The following is a 12,961-nucleotide window of genomic DNA, read 5'->3' on the forward strand; positions in this document are numbered from 1 at the left end:
GAGGAAAGTTGTCCATGTCTGGACAACTTTTGTTGTTGTGGGCGTGTCTGCTGTGGAACTCAAGTGGTCCAAGGTCCAGGAAACTCAGTGTGTTTAGCTCTGTGGCATCTGCTGAAATGGAGAATTCTTCACCGCAATGAACAGGGCTGTCGTGATACCTGGTCTTCCCAGAGCTACACTGAGTATCTTGGACTCAAGGAAACAGCAGGAAAACAGGAAGAACACCCAGTTAGTCCGTCTCACCTAGAGCTGAGAATTGTTCTGTGACCACAGTCTGCATACACACCATGGCCATTAGTCATCAGAAGAGCCAGAGCCTGGAGGGGAGGGTAAGGTTAGGGGTAAAACCACAATGGGGGGATTCCTAGTACCCCCTCAGGGTGAAATCATCTCTGGGTAGCCAGAGAAGAGGGTAACATCTATACTTGGGTAGATGTATAAGGAGAAACTAGCTACTTAGAGGGGTGAGGGTTTCACCTAAAGTACGTGGAAGCTTGGGTACTAGTCCAGAAGTGAATGCTCATTCTTTTCACAGGGATGTTGAGGAATTTTGGGGCAAGCTCCCTAGAGTTAAAGTGAGGGTCTCTGGAAGGAAAATACTGTCAAAAGGATTTTAGAAGCCTAAGTGAGGAAGGACCTTCAAAGTCCTGAGTTTTCTTTGGGTTGGAAGCACAAACTAGGACTAAGTGTAAATCCATTTTACAGTTGGTATTGTTTCTTTCGTGCTATGTCCTTAACAGAGACAGGTGCAGTTCTCCCTAAGGTGCATTCATGTAAGTATTTATAATTCATAGGTATATAATTTTATAGTCTGAAGAACCCATGCCTTTAACAGATATATGAAAAGGCAGCTAAATAATCAAAAGAGGGACAGCTGAACTTTTGGGGAGTAACATCCAAAACTTGGCTTCAGCCCCAGTCCAAGTACTATTCTCTTTAAAAGAATAAAACATTTCCAGTGAAGATAGAACCTAGTGAGGGGAATGTTACTGGCATGGTTGTGTTAACTAACTGGCTTCAGTTCCAGATGCAAACTTTTCTTCAGCCAGAACCAACTATCCCCCCAACTCCAGAATCTTGAGACAAGCCTCTTACTGTTTACATTTTTAGTTTCAACAACAAAAAAGGGAAAGGAGAGGCTCTGCAGAAAGCCAGGAGTACTTTAACCAGCTAACAAGTGCAATTCAATTGAACAGCTGGTATGCTCTTTTACAATTAGATGTTTCTACTGTAAAGCACTCGATAAAATTAGACAATCTCTGAGTTTTTGCCAGCTGCTGAGCACTGAATATTTGCTCACAGCAGTGCATAAAGAACTGGGAATGGATCTGTATATCTGTTTCAAGTAGGCAGTGTCTATGGGCATAGCCATTCATAAATTGTTAGAATCCATTTAATTGTTATGAGTCACAAATTATCAAACAGATGTTTTAAAATATATTTTAAAACCATATTCTTATTAGATAGAAATAAGGCAAAAAATTTTTTTGTTTTTTAAAGAGACCAGATTTGCTGAAAGGAAATTATAGGAAAACTATCTAAACCCTTCTACATCAATCTTTAGAGATGCACCCAAGTCAAAGGCAGGCTGACACAGAAAAGGGGAAATGCTCAAGTCTGATGAATACAGGGAAAAGTCTTGGAACTTAAAGATTAAAGAGCATAGGTGCTAATCAAAGACTAATTCACTGTTGGGTCAGGGCTCAACTAGAATTCTGTATTATTTAGGCAGAGTATTAGATTTACTTAAAATACAGATTATATAGTCTCCACTGCCCTTTCAAATAACCTGAGGTGAGCAGAACTCTTGAGTAAATTGAATCAATTAAACAAACTCAATCTCTAGATAGATTGGGTGGAAAACATAGCAGCTGGGCCCAGGGTAAAGACACCCCTGGGCTCAAAATACTAGCAGTTTGTCCCAAGACTTGGCACTAAGGATAACACTTGGCTGTGAATCAGAATTACAATAGATGCAAGAGGAGAAGCTGCCCTTGAAATCCTTGGAAGTCCTAAACATGGACACCCCTTGCCATGTTTACAGTTTGAATAGTCATCTAGACAGGTAAAGTAATGAACTGTTCTAAAGACAAGTTTCACTTTTTGTTTGGCTTATTTAAAAGGATTAAGTTGCAGGTGTTGATGAACATAAGAATGCTTGCCTAAAGTCCTGTTCTATATATAACTTATACTCTGATTAGTTAATGGTTATTAATAGTAATGGTTATTAATATACAATGACTTGTTCATGTAAAACACCAACCCTTTCAGGGTGTGGTGATACTTAAAATGTATAAAGTTTCCAGTTGGTATGTTGAGCTCTTCTCTTTATTCCTATCTTCTCTATTAGCTTTACCTTCAAGCCAGGATGAAGGGAGACTGGGCAAGACTCTTACGCCCCACACTGCAATTTGGTCTTGTTGCTGTGTCCATTTATGTGGGCCTCTCTCGAGTTTCTGACTACAAACACCACTGGAGCGATGTACTGACTGGACTCATTCAAGGAGCCCTGGTTGCAATATTAGTTGTAAGTATACAGGGCAGCAGCCTACAGCTTGATACTGATAAACACTGGGAGGAGTAAGTAGAAATCCTGTCCCAGGGAGAAAACTATCCAAAGGCAGATAATGTGGCTCAGTAATTTTTACTGGGTAATCACTCCATGTTATTAACTATGTTGCTCTTTCCAAAAGTTACAAAAATCTTAACTATATGTACTTTTGTAAAAGGCTACTGCTATAGTGTTTAGTTTCGTTTTGGTATGAATTGCAGAATAACCTAAGTGCTAACAGAGTAAATCTATTTACTCAAGACCTAACTAAGCAACTCTCAATTTAAAAGCATCTTTTTCTAACTCCATTAGTCCTCCCCCCTTTTTTGGTACCCCTTCTTTGTGATAGGGTTTTATTTTTGCCAACTGCCTGTTACAACTGTGTATATGGTTTTTAAACTGAGAATGGGACAAAAGTATTTAATGATGTAATTTAAGTATAACTTCTTTTCTGTAGGCAGTGTATGTATCTGATTTCTTCAAGAACAGAAATTCTCCTTTTAAAGAAAGGAAAGAGGAGGACTCCCATACAACTCTGCATGAAACACCAACGACAGGGAATCACTTTAGGAACAGTCACCAACCTTGAAGTTAGCAGAGTGCCCAGATGAAGCTGGCCCGCTTTCTAAAGGAAAATGATTGCAACCAGAAGACAAGAGGATGAGTTTTCTTCATGGTGTACAAGCCTTTAAGGGACTGCTGCTGCTATACCTCTTGGATGCCCACTTTACCTGTGTGTATATAGTTACATTTAACACAGTGGTTCTCTAATAGCTCTAAGTTCATTAAAAAAAAAAAATTTCAAGCCTTTCACTAAAACCATGCCCACCTGTACATTTTTTATTAAAAAAAAATGTAATGCTTATGTACAAATGTGTATGTAATATGCTTTCTTCGGATGATGCCTGATTGAAGTATAATATATATTAAAATGTCTGAGTACAACTGCCTTGAAATGGGAGAACCAAATCAACATTTCTGTAAGCATTTGTAGTCAACTGTAATCAGGTGGTGAAAAATTTAAAATCCCATGTTCGTTTAGCTAATTCTTTATAAGTAGAGGCTGGCAGCAAACACAATATCTCTCTTGATTTTGGTGATTCCTAAGAGAAAAGAAAAGACAGTTTAAACCTCCAAGATCACAAAGACTGTAATTCCCCTCTGGTGGGGTTTTAATACAATCCTGATGACACAAAGCCTTGTTGGTCTAAGAGGAGAGCAGGGTAACTTAGAAACCAACTCCTACTCTTGTGACCCTAGACTCTGTAGTACCCTGTGTCTGTCTGTGTGCGCGGGGCTGAGATGGTGTCTCAGACTATGCACAAAGACTCACTGAGGGAAGGACTAAACCGTCAAAGGCAGTTAGCTGACCCCAAAGCATGAATTTTCAGCCTATTTCAGGAGACACTTTGTTTTCACTTACCACGTGAGATTCTTTCTGAACTAAGGCAGGACAAAGTTTATTATTTAATAAGTTTACATAACTAAACTGGCTGATTAAATAGGCCTGCCCCATCAACTGTATGGAAACAGTACCCAGTTGTTGCACACCTCTGAGGACACTGGTTAGCAGAAATCATTAGGGTTTGTGACTATATGAGCAACTAACTCAAGAGCGACAAGGTGGCTGGCTGCTATTCTTTAATGTGTTAACTCACAGCCCTTTTTTTGGGCAAATACTCAGACGGAACAAACAAACCGTAAGCAGGTTATATACTCCCTCTGGCCCCCTGCCTGCCTCTAGTTACTACCACCTTGGACTGGCCATCTGGTTTTTCCTGGTCTTCCTGCTTCTACCTTGCTAATCTGCAGACTTCCCTACAATGCAACAGCAAGAACTGCCAGAGCACACCACTCCTGTGGTCAGACCTCCAATCATTTCACAAAAAGGCCAGGGGCTGAGGGGTAACATGATCATCTCTTTTCTCCTTCCTACTATTCTACTCCTCACTCTGCTCTAGCCACACTGGTCTCTTGCTGTTGCTTACATCTATCAGGCATAAGTGAAGAGCCTCAATACCACCTTCTGAGTGGGGGGCCCTAGCCCATCTCCTCTATCCCTCAATTCCTATCGTCTCTTCCTTTCTTTTCCTATAGACTTAGCACCACCTGAAACACTTTAATTGTTGACTTATTTTATGTCTCCTCACACTAGAATGTAAGCTCCATGAAGGCAGGGATTTATGGTTTTTTTGTTCATTGCTGTATCCCCCGGTGCTTAAAGCCATGCTGCACATAGCACACAATACATATTTATAAATGATTATATAAAAAATCTTGAAACTTTTTCCCAGAGAGACAATCTAAAATATTATTTAAATACCACTAAAAAAAAAACTACTACTAGATGGCCCTCCATGGCATTCCAATGAAGAGTACCTGAAAATGTCTTCCTATGTTATGGCCAAGAACTCAGGTCTCAAAAGATTTGCCTTAATGATTCGAAAAGGGACACAGACTGGATACTGACCTTCTGCAAATTTGTTTTCCAGCTCAGTGTTTCCAATGGCTTTTGCTGCTTGACACATCTGTCGAAGCAGTTCTTCCAGGCGCCTCATACAACGAATTATGCTGCCTGTAGAGAAAGGAAACAAATCACTTGTAAAATGGAAATAACCAGAACAGTAGAACTTTTGTTAGAGGCAAGGTAGGAGAACATGGGATGATTAACTAATAGTACTTTGAGGGACTTCCCATCCAGTAAATGAGGTGAAGACCTGACTGGCTGCCTGGTAGGCACTAGGAGAGATACAAAGACAGAAAGTTTAATTTCCCATCCGGGGCTAATGGTAAAGAGTCCTAATTTATTATAATGTGTTGACATTTGCTCTTATAAGTTCACAAAATGCCCTGGGAGCAGGGGGAGAAAAACTTTGGATTAAGGGCACCAAGATAACCTATAACCTGGGTCTGTAAGCATGAGGAGGTCTCTGTCAGACAGCAACAAAGGAAGACCACTGGACCAATGCAGGGAAGTGCAACAAAAGTGCAGCTACTCAAGGACCCTGAGGGTGGCCTACTGAGGTATCTGGATACCATCCGGTAAAGAGAATGTAACTGGAGATTTTTAAGCAGGGGACGAACAGCAGGATCAGGTTTGTCATTTTAAAGCTGCATTCATTCATTCTTCTTGACCTTAGACTTAGACCGTGTGTCCTCAAGGGAGCACGAAGGAGAAGATAAGTCTCTTCCCACTGGATTTGACTCCCTGAGATCAGTGGAGTTTTTTTGTTTTGTTTTTATCAAAGCTGAAGCTGTAAACATCATTTAACTTCTACCACACTTGAGCTAAACATCATTTGACTTCTACCACACTTAAGCAAGCAAGGGGCCTGGGATCCTTTCTCAGAGAGCTATCTGCTTAAGTTTAAAAGTCTTGGGACTTTATTTTTAATGTGTGAAGTATATTAGAAGAATATCAGTCTGATATGCGAGGTATGAACTCCTCTAGTTTAAGTCCTTACCATTATTAACTCCTTTTAACATTGAACTAATCCATCAACATTTATCAAGTTCTTATAATACACTGTGCACAGTTGAGTTTTCTCTTAATGCCCCCCATGTTCTCTTCCACTGTGCGCACTGCTTGGGGGGAAAATGGGGAGAGTTAACTCAGGAAGGAAGATGTACTTTGAGCTTAGATGAAGATAAAATAAAAGCCATTTGCCCCAGAGAATCTGCATAATCCAGCAGCAGGTGCCCACGCACATGTAAAGCACCTACTCTTCCTGTGGGACAATTCTAAGAGCCAAAGGTAATACTGCAGAAGGGCCTGCACCCCTAAGGACAATGTTCCTCGTTGCTGTACCCACCAATGAGCCAGAGCAATGAAAACACAATGATGTTACTTTCACATTCTGGGAGGTTTGTGGGATGACACTGATAATGAAGATGACCAGCACACAGTACCTTAAAAGACAAATGGGGATAATACCCTGCCATCTGCTACCTGTAGGATGTTTGCCTACTTTAGATTCGGTTCAATACTATTTAAAAATTTTTTTAAATTATTTATTTTTTTGACAGAGATCACAAATAGGCAGAGAGACAGGAAGAGAAAGAGGAGGAAGCAGGCTCCCCGCTAAGCAGAGAGCCTGACGCGGGGCTCGATCCCAGGACCCTGGGATCATGACCTGAGCCGAAGGCAGAGGCCCCAACCCACTGAGCCACCCAGGCGCCCCAGTTCAATACTATTTAAACAGAGAGTATCCTCTATCTAACTCTGACTTTGTCACTTGAGATAAATGTACAAATTCTTTGACATTGGCAAAACTCTGAAGGAACGTACAATGTCATGATACAGCCCTTCAGCCAAAATATTCCAAGCCCATTGGGCTTTTTTTTTCTTCTTCTTCTTCTTTTTTTTAGTCCTGTTCTCATTAAAAGGTTCATGAATTCCAGGAGAAAACTCCAGCCTTCAAATATAGCCTATTTCTACTAAACAACTCCGTCAAAGTTATTCAGTACCTAGCAAGGGACTTCGTAAGAGTCAACAGCAAAATGGCAACCAGAACAGAGACAAATTCTGCAAAATCCAACCAATCACTTATATACACATCTTATAATAACCCTTAGGACTTTCTTATACTACTGGAGAGTAAAGTTACCAATGTTCCTAGTTACATTTAGGCATCAAAGAAAGGAAAAAAGGGTGATATCCAACACTTTCTGAGCACTTATTTTGTGGTGGGTCTTCTAATACATTATCTCATGTAAAACTTCTCATTTAACGTTTACAATTGGACCAAGTACTGTCTTCGTCCTCATTTTACAGAGAGGGAAAAGGAGGAGAAGTTGCATACATAACCTGACCAAGGTCAGAGCCAGGAGTAATGATGGAGGCAGGATTTGAATCCAGACGGAAGATTCTAGAGCCCAGGCATTTACCAATATCATAGTGCCTCACAGAAATATCTATATTTTCTAAATTTTCTATAATAAATGTATATTACCTTATAAATTCTAATTTATATATTTAAAGTAAGAAAAATTATAAATATTTTTAAGTTTTTAAAAACTTTGAAAGCACGCATGTGCAAGTGGTGGTTGGGGGGAGGACACAAAGGGAGACAGAAAGAAACCTCAAGAGACTTTCTACTGAGCACGGAACCCGACGTGGAGCTCTATCCCAGGACTGTGAGATCATGACCTGAGCTGGAATCAAGAGCCGCTTACCCCACCAAGCCAGCCAGGTCCCCCAAATTTTTAAAGTTTTTTAGGCCTTATGCTAAAGCTTTTCACTTGCATAAAAATCTTCATTGCCAGGTAGTGACAAAGAATTTACATTAATGAGTTTCCAGAAATAGTAAGCAGTAAAAATTGGCAAGTAGGATCCAAATAAAGGAGTCTGTTTTCTAAATCTGGCAATTAGTCACTGGTGTCTTGTAGTAATTTCACCTGATCTTAGCCAAAAGGCCGAGAGCCGAGTCTCTCAGTAATTTCAACAAACTAAGATAACACATTACCATGGATCAAGATGGAAATGGGGGGTAAGGAACTAAAGGTGGTCTGTTCTCAACTAGTCCTGAGCCCCTGCTGTAAAAGGAAGGAGGGATTGAGGGTGATGACAACAAAATACCTGTCAAGACAAACTGACAGCAGCAGCTCCCATTTATTGAATGCTATGTGCCAGGCACTGTGCTAAAGGCTCTCTATACTTCACGTTAGCCTCACACCATGAGGAAGGAGCTATTACACTCATTTAAAGCCAAAGAAACTGAGGCACAGTTAAGTAAGTTGCCCAAGATCATTTAACTGAGTGAGTAGGATTTATGGCCAGGATTTGTACTCTTGCTCTTAACCACCTGGTTATGTTTGTAGCTGAAAAAGGTGTGGATGAAAACTATAAGCCCATTATTAATGGCAAGATTGAGGAAGGTGGAGAAAAGAGTGAAGCAAGGCCCCGAAATTCAGAGCAAGGGCGGAAGGGTCCATCTTCCAAAGAAGAAACAATAAGGTAAAGAACAGAGGTACATGAGTTTCTAGATAAAGAAGAAAGACCTAATGTTTTCTCCCTTTCCTATGATGCACGAGTGACAACCTATGAAGCTGGGGGCAGAGCTGCTGCAGATACTTAACACTTCATGTCCATTATCTCTGGAAGTGGACAGACCAGGGATTACATTTCAGCTGTGCCATTTACTATGTGAGGGGCTGTATTAGTAAGTTAGGAGTGACTTCTTTGTGAGTGATAAAAATATTCTAAAATTAGATCATGAAACTCTGAATACAATAAAAACCACTGAATAGTACAATCAGAAGGATGACTTTATGCTTAATATGAGTTCTTCCAGAATGGTAATGTAAACTTGAGGTGAAAATGATCAGTGACACTGAATTGGACATTTAAAATGGTGGATTTTATGTTATGTAAGTTCTGTCACAATTAAAAAAAAAAAAAAAAGGCAGTGATTAGTCAGAATTCAATTTCACTTCCTATTCTAGCCCCTAGCCCACAACCATTAGTTTACTTTGTCTCTGTGGATTTGCCTATTCTGGACAGTTCTTATAAGGGGAATTATACAATAGGTTGCCTCTGTGTCTTTTTCTTTTCTTTTTTTTTTTAACTTAGAACTTTACTGTGTTCAGTTTCACCCACATTTTAGCAATAATCAGTATTTCATTCCTTTTTATAGCTGAATACTACATTACACTGATATACCAGAATTTATTCATTCACTAATGGACATTTGGGCACACATGCAATCATCAGATTCATCTGGTTCTTGAACAGACAGTATTACTCTCATTGAGGATGGAAAGTAACACCTTTCTCTGAATAGTGTTTCCATCTCTAGCTTTCTGGGATTCCACAAAGTGGTCCCCCATAGTTCATGTCCTGAATCTGATTTAATATTTCTATCTAGGTGGTTTTAATGAGCTTGACTGAGGTCAGGATCACAAATATATTTTTCTGCAAATACTAAGAACAAGATCCCAGCTTAGGCTAAACTCCTTCTGGAGAGCAGAGACTGCTACTCACAATGCACCAAGTACAGCACCAGTCCTAATTCCCACTAGGGTCTCAGTCGTTATTCATCAGATGTGTAAGTATCAAGTACTAATTTCTAAGTAATTTAGTACTAAAATTTTGCCAAAAGTAAAACAGAAATGATACATGTTAATAAATGGTCACTCTATTATTATCAGCAGAAGTATTTCTAAGAACAAATTAACTGGCAAATCCCTAATGACACTGATGTCCCCTGACCTAGGGAAGGGTACAACTATGCCAGCTGAAAGGCATTTAAAAAGAGTGTAAGTGGAAGGACAGTGTCGGAATGCACTACATGGTGAACAGTTTCAAGTGAGAGCACACATCATCAGGAGAACTCCTGTGGTGAAGGAGTAGAAAAGCGAGTCTTTCCTGTGTAGCGAAGACTATAATACTGCTGTTGTTCAGACAGAAATAAAATTCAATGGCCACTGAAAGCTTCCATGGATCTACTACATAGATCAGTAGACTGAAACCGTAGGCTTGAGCTTCTACAAATACTGTTTCAAACTGTTTTCCCAATTTAGTTTGACAGAAATAAGAAATAACTACATTCTTACCATTTTTTTCAGGGTGATAATAGAGGAAATAATTATTTGTATGAAGTCTTGAAAATTCCTCAATGGAATCACAGTATAAGTTCTTCTCTTGTATTAGGCATCCCCTCAAACACATAGTATTCATCATTACAATGTTAATTTGTGCCAATTAATGTTTGAAAAATACTTCAAACTACTACTTCTGAGGCTCATGACTTGAAATGTCATATAAAGGAAAATTTTCATATAAATTATTTCATATAAATTAAATTTTCATATAAAAAGAAAATTAAGAATGTAACTAGAAACAAATATGGTTTGAGTGAAGGGCATTTTAAACTTCCAGTGCAATCATTTTCTGCCCATCAAAGTAAAGACATAATGTACTATGGGTTAGAGCTTTGATTATAGTATTTTTCCAATTATATAAAGCATGTACAATAACAAGATGAGGAGAGAATAGCTGTTCTGAAATGGAAGAACTAAGTAACAGCTCGATAGGGGAAGCACACAGTATGCTAGAAAAATACTCTCCTAGGTAAATCAAGGTTCTCAGTTATTTTTTTTTTGCTGTTTAATTATGCTGTTCTATTCCTAAGAGTTAATATACAGTCCATCCCAATTTTAGAAAGAAAAAGTATAGCTGATACAATGGCACCCAGACCAGAAAAACATGAAAAACTGATGTTAGAACAAACTTCAAGTTATAATTACAAATGGAATTCCTCAGATTTTCAAACTTTGATTCCTCACACAAACTGTGATGTAGAAATAGCCCTAAGGAATTGAAAGGGGCAAAATGGATTTCAGGAACGCCAGTAGGCTCTGGAAAACTGCAAACTCTTATCAATTTTAGCAATTTCTGATCTGTCTTCCTATACTATGACAACTCTTCCTTTTAAGTACAAAGAACAGAAAAAACAGTCCACAAGGACAATTTTATAGGGCACCCTATATGTGCAGGCCTGTTGCCCCTTGATTATGCTTCAAACAAACAAAAGGAACTACTCTCTATGAACCACCATTGTCATGTGTCTGACTTCTCTGAGAAGCAGATATTTTATAAATATGAGCTACTAACAAATCTCAAAATTATTTCAGCATAGAACAGTCATTAGTTTCAGCCTTATGTTCCAAAAAGACGCCAGACTGAAGAGTGGTGGGTGCTGTATGACTGCATTTACACCTTCATACCACACAAGCAGTCGTATATGGACCTCGGTTCCTGTGTGTGAAGCAGTGTTCACAAGCAAGGTCAAGTGTCAAGCTTCCCTCTTCTGATATCCTCAGTTATTGCATCTCACTGTGAACTACTACAGACCTCCTTACCATTCCTACAAGCACAAACTGTCAGTGGATGGAGATGGTACAATCTTAAGAAGTCTCTAGGTGATCCAAAATTCAAGGATAAGGCATTATGGTGCTTAGATGAACTTATTAACTACCATGTGACTTGTAATCAGAGGCTGGGGTTTAAATCATAGTGCCATCATATACCACACCTCTATGACCTTGGGCAAATTATTTACTTTTAAAAAAACTCAGCTTTCTTGTGCCAAGTAAATTGTCTACCCTGAGTTGCCATTTTGGTGATTAGATCTAAATTATATAAAGTGCTTATTAGCACAATGCCTGGCACACGGTAGTCACTTTAAAAAATGATGATGATCTCAGTAAGAGAATATTCAGAGTAAGATTTGGAACCACATTACTAAATGATCATTTAATGGAGGATTAGAAATAAATTTCAGAGACCATAATAAAAAATATATATACTATTAAAAACTTGAACATTTTAAACCTTAAAACCCATGAAGTTCAGCAGAGTAAAGGCTCAAAGTAGAAAATTTTAATATTCTGTTGCAGAGATGTTTGACCTATGCATCATAAAAATCTATGATTCATAAACTCAATAAACAGTCTTTAATAATACCAGTTAAAAAGTATATATATCGAATGTGTCAAAAATACAATTTTTCTTAAAATAGAGCTACGAACAATAGCATTTTAAATATTCTTTTTTTTTTTTTTTAAAGATTTTATTTATTCATTTGACAGAGAGAGAGAGATCACAAGTAGGCAGAGAGGCAGGCAGAGAGAGAGAGGGAAGCAGGCTCCCCGCTGAGCAGAGAGCCCGATGCGGGGCTCAATCCCAGGACCCTGGGATCATGACCCGAGCCGAAGGCAGAGGCTTAACCCACTGAGCCACCCAGGTGCCCTAGCATTTTAAATATTCTTATAATAATCTGTTATCTCTCTGAAGTCCAAGCTCATTTACTTTCATTTTTTAAAAAAGTTCAATGTAAATATCTAATTTGATTAAATTTCATTCACTATCATAATTCTCTATATAAGCCAATCTTTTTGAAATGAGTAAAACATTTCTAAAATGATCTCCCTTAGATATTCTTTTTCTCACTTCTTATAAATATTATTTCTTACATTCCCTCTGCCTTTATTTTTTCTTCTTAAAATTTCTGTTCAGATGAATAACAATTATTCTTCAATCTTTTAATGACTTTATTTAAAAAGATTGCTCATTAATCTGATTCATGCTGAAGTACAGCATCTCACTGAGGTCAAGTCTGTTATTAGAAATGCAATGATGGACAGCATTTTCAGCTCTGATTTTAGTGGAATTAATGTAACAAGCCTTTAGATTACTGCCAAGAGATTAAAAAAAAAAATTTCACACGGACTTGACTTACTAGGATCATCTGTGATGTCATTACCATTCCATTTACTACCAAAAATTAAAAATAATGCATTATTCTTCTTTAGTTAAAGAAATGCCATCCTGAGTATATTTCTTATATCAGAAAGGAATGAACGGAGGCACCTGGGTGGGTCAATCGTTAAGCATCTGCCTTCAACTCA

At 38.5% G+C, this 12,961-nt stretch overlaps 2 protein-coding genes across 3 annotated transcripts in view; one reads left to right on the forward strand and one right to left on the reverse strand.

Annotated features, from left to right (window-relative positions):
* The window catches only part of PLPP1 (phospholipid phosphatase 1), a 97,344-nt gene extending 93,827 nt beyond the window's left edge, over positions 1-3,517 (forward strand). The window contains exons 5-6 of one of the 2 annotated variants that reach the window (XM_080803309.1): positions 2,351-2,527; positions 3,009-3,517. In XM_080803309.1, coding sequence (XP_080659435.1) covers positions 2,351-2,527; positions 3,009-3,140 — 309 coding nt within the window. In that variant the 3' untranslated portion in view covers positions 3,141-3,517. The remainder of the gene's footprint in view (positions 1-2,350; positions 2,528-3,008) is intronic. The other variant, XM_080803308.1, reaches the window with a different exon arrangement.
* The window catches only part of MTREX (Mtr4 exosome RNA helicase), a 119,460-nt gene continuing 109,872 nt past the window's right edge, over positions 3,374-12,961 (reverse strand). Inside the window, exons 26-27 of the mRNA XM_080803307.1 lie at positions 5,022-5,126; positions 3,374-3,654 (exon numbers count right to left, since the gene is read on the reverse strand). Coding sequence (XP_080659433.1) covers positions 3,602-3,654; positions 5,022-5,126 — 158 coding nt within the window. The 3' untranslated portion in view covers positions 3,374-3,601. The remainder of the gene's footprint in view (positions 3,655-5,021; positions 5,127-12,961) is intronic.

Source organism: Martes martes (genome assembly GCF_963455335.1).
Source record: "Martes martes genome assembly, chromosome: 5".
Classification (NCBI taxonomy): Eukaryota; Metazoa; Chordata; class Mammalia; order Carnivora; family Mustelidae; genus Martes; species Martes martes.